The 11,558-nt window shown below is 37.1% G+C and overlaps 1 protein-coding gene across 1 annotated transcript in view; it reads left to right on the top strand.

Moving 5' to 3' along the window:
* The window catches only part of dnah12 (dynein, axonemal, heavy chain 12), an 11,874-nt gene extending 3,464 nt beyond the window's left edge, over positions 1–8,410 (top strand). The window contains 27 exon segments of the mRNA XM_046868782.1: positions 189–430; positions 521–668; positions 947–1,092; positions 1,200–1,372; positions 1,375–1,413; positions 1,493–1,685; positions 3,721–3,824; positions 3,827–3,912; positions 3,992–4,164; positions 4,276–4,416; positions 4,564–4,722; positions 4,841–4,985; positions 5,091–5,241; positions 5,327–5,580; positions 5,732–5,872; positions 5,966–6,137; positions 6,315–6,369; positions 6,371–6,441; positions 6,444–6,523; positions 6,642–6,810; positions 6,813–6,829; positions 6,923–7,026; positions 7,124–7,328; positions 7,509–7,646; positions 7,756–7,847; positions 7,947–8,014; positions 8,127–8,410. Coding sequence (XP_046724738.1) covers positions 189–430; positions 521–668; positions 947–1,092; positions 1,200–1,372; positions 1,375–1,413; positions 1,493–1,685; positions 3,721–3,824; positions 3,827–3,912; positions 3,992–4,164; positions 4,276–4,416; positions 4,564–4,722; positions 4,841–4,985; positions 5,091–5,241; positions 5,327–5,580; positions 5,732–5,872; positions 5,966–6,137; positions 6,315–6,369; positions 6,371–6,441; positions 6,444–6,523; positions 6,642–6,810; positions 6,813–6,829; positions 6,923–7,026; positions 7,124–7,328; positions 7,509–7,646; positions 7,756–7,847; positions 7,947–8,014; positions 8,127–8,320 — 3,660 coding nt within the window. The 3' untranslated portion in view covers positions 8,321–8,410.
* The last annotated feature ends 3,148 nt before the right edge of the window (positions 8,411–11,558 follow it).

Here is an 11,558-nt window from a genome sequence, read left to right as displayed (position 1 = left end):
AGGTTCATCTGGCTTTATTCTTAGTTAAAAGTATTTGCTTTTAATCTAATAAATTGCTTTTACTTATTGGGTTTTTTTTCATTCGTTTGCTTTCTTCCCAGTTAATTTATCAGTTAAATGTTTTTTTGTAGTAAGATGCTTAGTCCTGAAGAAAACTGTAGGTAATTTTGTAATTAATGTAATTATAGGTAGTGGCTCCAAAGAAGGCTAATCTGGCTTTGGCAGAGCAGTCACTGGCTGACACTATGGCCCTGCTGAATCAAAAGAGAGCAGAACTGAAAGAAGTGGAGGACCGCTTGGCCTCCCTGCAGAAGACACTGGAGGAGAAAACTGAAGAGAAAGCTCAACTGGAATTCCAGGTGGACCTTTGTGCCCGTAAACTGGAGAGAGCTGAAAAGCTCATCGGGGGCTTAGGAGGAGAAAAGACTAGGTATAATATTTGCGAAAAATGTAATTAGAGACTTAACATTTCATTTGAAATTCCAATCTGGATATTAACAGATGTGTTTGTGTTATTTAGGTGGTCTAAAGCTGCAGATGACCTTCAGAACACATATGATAATTTGACAGGGGACGTGCTGATATCTGCTGGTGTAATTGCTTACCTTGGAGCCTTCACTGCTGGCTTCCGCCAAGAATGCACTAAAGATTGGACTACGCTTTGTAAGGTACTAAACCCACTGACAAAATGCAACTATGACACTATGTTTTAACTAGCACCATCAGGTTAATAACTCCAACATTTTATTTTTAAATATCTGTCCAGTGTGGTTTCCTTGACCTTTCTAATTTTACATTACTAGATATGTTGAAAAAAAATAAACAACATCTTTGCATTATTATCCAGTCGAACAGTTCTCATTCTGAGTTGCTTGATTGTCCAGTTCAAATAAGGTGTGTAACCATCCTATGAAAACAGCTGCAGTAATGAATATGCTTATTTCAGTCCAAGAAGATCCCATCCTCAGATGACTTCTCTCTGAGTAAAACCCTTGGGGATCCTATCAAGATCAGGGCCTGGAACATCTCAGGCCTACCCACTGACAGCTTTTCAATCGACAATGGAGTCATAGTGAGCAACTCCAGAAGATGGTACTTCTACACAAACATTGTACACAAAGCAAAACATTTAAATGTTCTCTTTTAAGGATCTGCCGATGATGTTTTGGTGTCAATGCATATTTAAATATTTTTTGCAGGCCTTTGATGATTGACCCACAGGGTCAGGCCAACAAATGGGTGAAAAACTCAGAGAGAGAGAACAATCTTAATGTGATTAAACTTACTGATGCGGACTATATGAGGACTCTGGAGAACTGCATACAGTTTGGAACTCCGCTGCTGTTAGAGAATGTCGGAGAAGAACTGGATCCTCAATAGAGCCCTTACTGCTTAAACAGATATTTAAACAAGGTAAGTGGTGTCATTAATTTATTGATTTAAATTCATACAATTGAAAATTAGAAAACATTGTTTTATTGTCTAAATTTAGGAGGTATAGACTGCATTAGGCTGGGGGAGAATGTGATTGAGTACTCCAGGGACTTCCGCTTTTATATCACTACTAAGCTCAGAAACCCTCATTATCTGCCTGAGCTGGCTACCAAAGTGTCCCTGCTCAACTTCATGATCACTCCAGAGGGTCTGGAGGACCAGCTGCTTGGCATTGTGGTGGCGAAAGAGAGGTGATGAAATACACAAACACAGAAAGATCAGAGGATTTATATAAGTGAGAGAAAAAGCTACTAATTCAGTTTGCCTACATATAGTATATAAGGCAATGAGCCTTAAAAAAAAAAGAAAAAATATATATATATATTTTTATGTATATATGTATATATATATATATATATATATATATATATATATATATATATATATATATATATATATACATATATATATATATACACACACACTGGCGATCAAAATTAGAGAACAATTTATAAACAATTGAACAATTCAGAAATAATGTCATCTTCACTGCTCAATAGTTTTTGTCCTGTCTATAACATGCTACCAGAACACCTTTTTCACAAAATAACTATGGCATTTCCAAAAAAAACCCATTATTTTGCAGAAAACACACTGATCAAAATTAGAAAACAACAATGTCTATAGCATGGAAAAAGATTACAACAAAATTTTCTGAAGGTTACAACAGTCAGCAATTAGTAGGAAGTGTACAGGCCTCTGCTCTAAATGACTTCAGCACATCTGCAGCCACAGGACAGCACTAGTCTCTCACACTGCTCTGGTGTGATTTTGGTCCACTCTTCTTCCAGTCTCCTCCACAGTTTGGTGACTGTAGTGGGTTTCATGACCATAACTTTGTCGCCAAGGATTTTCCAGAGGTTCTCTATTGGGTTGAGATCAGGACTCAGGGCAGGCCATGTCATTATTTCAATGTTTTCAGTTTCAAGGAACTGCTTTACCCGTTTTGCTGTGTGACATGGAGCGTTGTCCTGCATGAACACTGCGGGCTGATTGGGTGATGAACGCAGGGAAGGAACCATGTGTTGTTGAAGAAGGTTCTGATAAACATTTGCATTCACTCTGCCATGTAGTTGTATAAGAGCTGCAAAAAACATACCCCAAACCATGACACTTCCTCCTCCACTTTTCACTGACTTCTTTACACACTTTGGGTTCAGTCTTTCTCCAGTTTGTCGCCAAACATAATGTTTCCCATCGGACCCAAATAAATTAAACTTGCTTTCATCACTGAAGTGAACTTTGGACCAGTTCTCCTCTGTCCACACAACATGCTTAGTCTAGCCTTTTGATTCTTTCTGCTAATGAGAGGTTTGGTCACTGCAGAGTGGGCTTTCAGTCCAAATGCTCTTAAACTTCGAGACACTGTATGACGAGACAGATCCTTACCCTGTTCAGCGCTGAACTGGTGAGCAATTCCAGCTGCAGTGTGGAAACGATTGCCCATTGAGATCCTCCGCAGTATCCTGTCCTCTCTTGTATTTGTCTTCCGTGGACGACCAGCCTTCTTGACGGACTTGAATGAGTTTGTGATGTTGTAAAGATTCAATATTCTTGAAATCACAGATTTGGAACGACCAACTTGTCTTGCTATGGCTGATAGGGTCATCCCTTTGGCCTTCATCTTGACAACCTGCTGCCGGAGGCTTTCAGTCACTTTAGAACGGCCCACCATCTTGCAGAGTCAGCGAAACTGGAAGTTAGGCTGGCAGTTAAATAGGGGTTGACAGATAATCAAGGAAATTAGCACCAGGTACTAGATTAACACCAATAACTGGGAGGTATCTGAAAGTGTTCTCTAATTTTGATCAGTGTGTTTTCTGGAAAATAATGTTTTTTTTGGAAATGCCTTAGTTATTTTGTGGAAAAGGTAGCATGGTATAGACAGGACAAAAACTCCCTCAACTGTTGAGCAGTGAAGATGACATTATTTCTGAATTGTTCAATTGTTTATAAATTGTTCTCTAATTTTGATCGCCAGTGTGTGTGTGTGTGTGTGTGTGTGTGTGTGTATATATATATATATATATATATATATATATATATATATATATATATATATATATATATATATATATATACTGTATATATACTGTATATATACTGTATATATGGCCATTCAATAGTGAAAAGTTTATTTTAAGAGGTTGATCTTAGTATGCTTTTACAGCCTGTCTTCTCAACATTCTTGAATATTATTGTGTATACTTAACATTTGTTTCATAGGCCAGAGTTGGAAGAGGAGAGGAATGCACTCATTCTTCAATCTGCTGCCAATAAGAAGCAGCTGAAGGAGATTGAGGACAAAATCCTGGAGACTTTACAGTCCTCAGAGGGAATATACTGGAGGACGAGAGTGCTATTCAGATCCTAGACTCCGCAAAAATAATGTCTGATGATATCTCCGTGAAACAGCAGGTCTGGTGCTGAGAAACAGTGGTTTTAAAGATGTTGCAGTGTTGTGACAGTGACTGATTTCAACTTTGTGACCTTTCAGATTGCAGAGAAGACTGAAATTAAAATAGCAGAGTCAAGGGAAGGCTACAGAGCTATTGCCAAGCACTCATCCATCCTATTTTTCAGCATTGCTGACCTGGCCAACATTGACCCTATGTATCAATACTCACTTAGTTGGTTTGTCAACCTATATATTAACTCCATCCAGGACAGGTAGCTAAATATATTTTTTATGAACTTATTTATTTGAGCACTTAACAGGTTTTAAAAGTCTTTTTTTTATCTATATGGCACATGCTAATTAGTTTGCACTGTATGTTTTAGTAACAAGTCAAAGATTCTAGAAAAGAGACTGAGATACCTGACTGACCACTTTACCTACAACCTTTACTGCAATGTGTGTCGCTCTATCTTTGAAAAGGACAAACTTCTCTTCTCCTTCCTCCTGTGCTGCAATCTGCTCTTGTACGTCATGGTATCAACTTTGAGTAAACCGTTTTTTTTTATGAATTAATAATAATTATAAATAAATTGATTGATGCTTTTAGAACAATGAAACAACATGACTTTTCTTTTAAACTGTGGTTATAATTGTCTCTCTGTTTTAATCAGGGCCAAGAAGGAGGTTAACTACTCGGAGTTCATGTTCCTGCTCACAGGTGGAGTTGGTCTGCAGAATAATGTTCCCAATCCTGATCCCAGCTGGCTCCAAGAAAAGAGCTGGGATGAGATCTGTCGAGCCAGTGAGCTGCCTGGCCTGCAGGGCCTTCGGTCTGTATTTTTTATTTATAAATTTTTTTGTAAGCTTAACGTGCTTCAAAATATATCTAAGTCATAAAAGTTTTATTGTTAATTTCATGTTTTGCATGTCTTTCCCATGAATATATAGGGAGAGTGTTATGAAGTCACCTGAAAGCTTCCGACCTATTTATGATAGTAAGGAGCCTTTTAACACTCCGTTACCGAGCCCATGGTGTGACAAACTTAATGACTTTCAGAAAATAATCATCTACCGCTGCCTCAGGCCGGATAAAGTGAGATTTTCACATACTGTATATTCACTCATACATTATATTTAATTATACTTAAATATTAGTTATTTATAAATATATTAATGTTTTTTTTACAATTACTAACAGATTGAACCAGCCATTACTAGCTATGTGGCTGAAAAACTGGGTAAAATGTTTGTTGAACCACCGCCGTTTGATCTGAGTAGAAGCTACAATGATTCCAATTCTACGATTCCACTGGTGTTTGTGCTCTCACCAGGAGCAGACCCTATGGCCAGTAAGTATTGTCCGTTACTGTAAAAATAACTATTGTCCTGGTCATATCTCACTTACTGACTGTTAAATCCTCTTTTACTTCTCAGGTTTACTGAAGTTTGCAAATGACAAGAACATGGGTGGTACAAAGTTCAAGTCAATTTCTCTTGGACAGGGTCAGGGTCCTATAGCGGTAAATATGATTCAGTCTGCTATGAACGAAGGCACATGGGTGTGTCTACAAAACTGCCACCTGGCTGTATCTTGGATGTCCACACTTGAGAAGATCTGTGAAGACTTCAACCCAGACACATGCCACCCGGACTTCCGCCTCTGGCTCACCAGCTACCCTTCACCCATGGTGTTTATACATTTTAGTATTGTGCTAAAAGATTGTACATATTCTGTATATAAAGAAAGATACATCTGTGTTTGTGTCCCCATTATTTGTCTAATAATTTATATTGTATTCTCCCCCCCAAAAATTCCATCTGACATGTTTGCTGTAACAGTTCCCAGTGACCATCCTGCAGAATGGAGTGAAGATGACAAATGAGCCTCCCACAGGTCTTAGGTTGAATCTGCTACAGTCCTACCTATCAGACCCTATCTCAGAACCTGAGTTCTTCTCAGCATGTCCAGACAAAGAAGCTGTGAGTGTAGACACTTTGTGTTCATTAATTTTTTATTTTATTTTTTTTTAAACACAAAGTCATGATAAAGACAAATCCCCTTTGTATTCACAGGTTTGGGAAAAGCTTCTGTATGGAGTTTGTTTTTTCCATGCCCTTGTCCAGGAAAGAAAGAAATTTGGACCACTCGGTTGGAACATTCCATATGGATTTAATGAATCAGATTTGCGTATCAGCATCAGGCAGTTGCAGGTAAAGACTCTTTCATACATCAATAAATATATTAGTATAAACTGTATATAAATAAATTATTTATATTGAAACGGTCATAGCTGGCTTTGTGAGTAGTTTTGTAAAATTCTCATTCCCCAAATTAGCTGCGCATAATATAGATTGCAGCAAAACAAACATTTGTGCTTGATCCTGTATTTCTTTTCTGCAGCTCTTTGTGAATCAATATGAGGAGGTTCCTTTGAAGCCATTACATATCTGACTGGAGAGTGTAACTATGGTGGGCGTGACAGATGACTGGGACCGCCGCCTCCTCCTGACCATTCTGGCTGACTTCTACAATAACGACATCATCAAGAACCCCGCTACAAGTTCTCTCCTAGTGGAAAATACTATGCACCTCCAAAGTCCAATTATGAAGACTATGTGGAGTTTATTAAGGTGAGGAAAATGATTGATAACACTATATGCACAGATCAACATATACAATATTTTTAAAACCAGAAGAGATATGTTAAGTAAAATAATATGTAAAGTAAAATTCTTTGAATACTTGCAGATTTTGCCATCCACCCAGCATCCAGAGGTGTTTGGTATGCATGAAAATGTGGACATCTCTAAAGATCTGCAACAGACTAAACTCCTGTTTGACTCCCTGATCCTGACTCAGGGAGGTGGCTCAAAGGGAGGCGGAAGTTCTGCAAGTGACAACAGCCTGCTGGATATTGCAGTGACATTCTGTCTAAAGTAATCACCCATACTATGATTTCTATTATGTAATAAGTATGTATTATGTAAAACAGTGCATTGTAATGAAGTATTTTGTTGTCAAATATCTAGCTACCAGAAAACTTTAATATCGAGGCTGCTCTTGACAAATTCCCAGTGCAGTATGAAGAGAGCATGAACACAGTGCTTGTACAGGAAATGGAACGATATAATAAGTAAGTCCTTTAAAATTGTTTAGGATTCATTTGCTTTTTCGATTTTGCCCATTTGCTTTTTTATGTAAATAATATTGTACGTCCTTTTCTTCTTCAGTTTGTGCAAAACAATTTCTGAGAGCCTCCAGAATCTGTTAAAGGCCATTAAGGGGCTTGTCATAATGGATGCTGAGCTGGAGGAAATAGCAAACAGCTTGCTTGTAGGAAAAGTGCCAGAGAAGTGGGCAAAGCGCTCCTACCCCAGTCTGAAGCCCCTGGGCAGCTACATGACCGACTTCCTTGCTAGGCTTAAGTTTTTGCAGGTGAGAAAAGAAGATAGTACAGTTCATATAAGTAAAGTTTTTTTAAATGTATAACTTATACGTAACTTAAATGCAACAAATATAGTCATGTGATACAAAACACTTAGATGGTCTATCAAAATAGTTATATAATGTTATCACTATGTTATTGTCTCTAGTAATTAAAGGTTTTTCTTTTAGGACTGGTATGACACAACCAAGCCCTGTGTATTCTGGCTGTCTGGTTTCTTCTTTACTCAAGCTTTCCTGACAGGAGCCATGCAAAATTATGCCAGAAAATACTCCATCCCCATTGACCTCCTTGTATTTGACTATGAGGTATTCTGTGACAAAATACTTCATATGCTTTTATACTCTGAGAGTATTTTCTATCATGTAAACAAAACATTCTAGTTGTTCTTGATCTACCACTGATTACTTTACCCAGGTTATGCCGTTTGATACCTCAGCCACCTCCCCTGAAGATGGAGTCTACACTCATGGCCTTTTCTTGGATGGAGCTCGCTGGGATAGAGAAAGGTTTGTTTATTTAAGAACAACCCATACTGTATATCTGCAATGTATTCTACATTTTAATTAAACCTATTTTGAGAATCTCCACATTTTTTTTACATGCAGTGGTGTTTTAGCTGAACAGTACCCCAAAATCCTATTTGACTCACTCCCTATTATATGGATAAAGCCAAGTGAGTAAACATCAAAATATTCTAAAAAGAAAATAGCTTAAATGTCATTAGCCAACATTTTGCCATGAAAATTCTTGATTTTATTGACTGTCTTTTGATTTTCATATTCCAGTGGATAAGCGGGTTATGCCGGAAGCTCAGAACATGTATATCTGTCCTCTCTACAAGACCAGTGAGCGTAAAGGAACTTTATCCACCACAGGTCACTCCACTAACTATGTCATCTCTATGACTCTGCCTACGGGCCAGCGGCCACAGCATTGGATTAAGAGAGGTGTAGCTATGCTCTGCCAGCTTGACGATTAGTGACATACACTTTGACCTTGAATTTATTTAAATAAGTCGACTTACTGTTAAATGATTTCCTGCAAGTAATAAATGAGTGTTTCTACTGAAGCTAAAGCTTTTGTGCTTAAAACATATTTAAATCCTTGCACTATGGTTTACAATGGCTTTCCTGTTGCCAGCCTTGATATGCTATACCGCAGTATGTCAGTTGAATTGTGTGGTCCATGTCAGAAAGGGGTTGGGTGGACTAGTCTCATGATTGCATATATTTAACTGTCAGGATATAAATAGGTGTGTGTCTGCCATGAGCCTGAATGCTCTGAGGTTATAAGTGCAACACAATACAGCAGTGTCCGTTGTCGAAACGTAAAACATTTGCATCTGAATCTGTATATGTAAAAACATGTTCTTCCGGGAAAAGTGTACAAGATCAGTGGCGTGCTGCATGACCTGAGTGTTGCTGCCTGGCATTAATGTGTTTCAGAGATCAGATCACCACAGTTTCAAACTGTTAGTAATCAACAATTTAGGCACACAGAGTTTGAGAGTCAATTGCTTGGCAGTAATGGTTATACCTCATATGTTTGAATTCATTGTATAAAGGCTTTTTGCATGATCACTAAAGATATAGTACAGCTATTTTTACACAATACCGCACAAATGTTTTGCTATGATCCAAGTACTTTGGCTATCTTTACAGACAGTGTGTATAAAAAAATGAGATAAAACTCCATATATTCTCCATGTTTATTGGTCATAACCAGTAGTGGACAGTTAGGAACAAAATGTAAGTTATTATTGTACTTAAGTAGCTTTTTGTGTATCTCTACCTTACTGAAGTATTTCCATTTGGGGAGACTTTAACTTCACTACATTTCAATGTCAAATATCTTAATTTTTAACTACATCTTGTAAAATCAGTTGTTCCTTTTTATTTGTGAGTGGATAGAAACATAACCGGTCAAGCATGCAACAAGTCAAAAACCAGGGTAGAGCACGCGCTCTCTTTTCAACTTGTTTTAAATGTTGCTTGGTGGTATCTAGTTCAAACAGTTCAACAGCAAGCCTAACATTTTGAGAGTAATAAATAATGGAAGAAACTACTGAATCTGACTTGCTACAACACCCTTGGTCTTATTTGCACCATTTTTTTTTTTAAAGTACATGGTTTGTTTTTACTTCATTCACCACTGGTCATAACAATGCATATTTGCCTAAGGCCTGAAGTATGCCTAAATGATGCATTGTTCACAGTCAGCCTACACTAGAATTCTTTGACCATGAAGAATTTTTTTTACAGCCGTGTGCAGGTCTGATAAATTTTTGTTGGTCCTTTTATAAAATCTTTAGAAAAGTATAAATGTTTATCAAACAGTTTTGGAAGTGCTGATTTTCTCCGTATCTGCATGTCTATGCTGCTAAAAGGCAGTAATCACCAGTGCAATGCAATGCATTGCTGATATTCACTGAAACCCACACAACTTCCTAAGAGCCACAGCTCACAGAGAGGAAACTGCAAAATGACTAGTATGCTACTAAACAGGAAAAAAAAACTACTTTTGACTCACATTTATAAGACTAAAAAGAAACATAGAAAAGGCCAAAATATAAAGAAAAAAAAGAGTCTTTACCAATAAGGTCTTAGAAAAGCAGATATATTCTGATATGTTCTTTGCTACCCTGACTCAAGATTACATTTTTGTTACTGCTCACCATCACTGCACACCTCATCATTATTTATCTGTAATAAATAGACATTCGCTGCCACGCAGATGAGGATGGATACCCTCTTAAGTCTGGCTCCTCATGCCATCTCAGGGGTTTTTTCCTTGCCCCAGTTGCCACTGGCTGACTTATTAGGGACAAACTTAGACTTATAAAGAATTCTTTATTACAGCATTATCTGTATAAAGAAATCAGGTCAAGTTTTAATTGTCATTCAACCATATATAGCTGATGCAGTATACAGTGAATTACGACAATATTTCTCCAGAACCTTCGAGCTACATAAAACAACATAGAGCTACAAAAACACACAGCTAAGGACTGAAGCAAGTTGTCCTATCCACATAAAGTGCATCGTGTGAAACTTGGTGCCATTAAACCTTCTATACAGTATGTTATACAGTGCAATGTGCATAATACAAGAGTATGTAAGAGTGTACTTGTAAATAAACACAATATGTAAACACAAAAGCTTATGCAAAGCAGTCAACTGGATGTGCAAAAACAATGTGTAAACAGTTATGTAGTTATAATAAAATAATAATATAACATGGGTGGTACTGAAGACATGGATGTGTAAAATGAGTACCGAATGTGTGTTTTGATTTGTAGCAGCTCAGTAACACAATTAAGTGAGTGTGTGCGTGTGAATTTCAGTTCCAGTTCAGTTCTGTGTGTTGGGGAGCATGAAAATGACAGTAAAATGTGAAAAGGTGAATATTTTTGTTTATGGCTTTTATTTTTATTTATGGATAATGTATGCATAGGCTATGGTTGCATGTCTAATTTAATTAATTGACCATCTTAAAACAGGTATGGATTACTATATTTATAATTTTTATATTCAATTTTCTTTAATGTCATTTGTATGTTTACAGATTTACTGATTAACTGTCTTCACAAATATTACATTTGTAAAATAAATAAATTATTCAAACTGGACAACCCGATACATACCTTTTTCTTATACATATACAGTATTTACACACAATCAGGGTCATAAGGTGAATACTATCATTTTTCAGTATGTACAGGATTTTCATGAATACCAAATTTATATCTTATTGAGTAACTCAGCATGATAAATAAAATATTTTTTTAAATATTATTACTAATTATTAACAAGTACTGTAACTGCTAGTACTGACAAATACTCTGGGTCATGCATCCTCTTCCATACATTCCTTGTGTGTGATCACAGGAAATAAGGATGCCCTACAGATGCTTGTAAAGCACAAGGCAGCCATGTCTAAGGCAGACAAAAGGAGAATGATCCCTCTGTATCAAGCAGCAGTACAACAGAAAAGGAACATTTTGGAGATGGCCTGTATGCTTTAGTCCAGCACCATTGATTTGCAGGATCAAAGTGCTTAAAGTAAGCATTGGGCATTTTATTTAATGAAAGAATTGTATTATCAATCTCCATCAGGGTCATCTGAGTCCCATACACTGAAAAAGTCTTATCTGTTTCTTTTTGTTGTGAACATGTTACATTCCTGCTTAAGAATGGTACCAAACCTGACTGTCAGAA

This window comes from Silurus meridionalis, chromosome 16, assembly GCF_014805685.1.
Source record: "Silurus meridionalis isolate SWU-2019-XX chromosome 16, ASM1480568v1, whole genome shotgun sequence".
Classification (NCBI taxonomy): domain Eukaryota; kingdom Metazoa; phylum Chordata; class Actinopteri; order Siluriformes; family Siluridae; genus Silurus; species Silurus meridionalis.
This window is presented reverse-complemented; position numbering and strand designations above follow the sequence as displayed.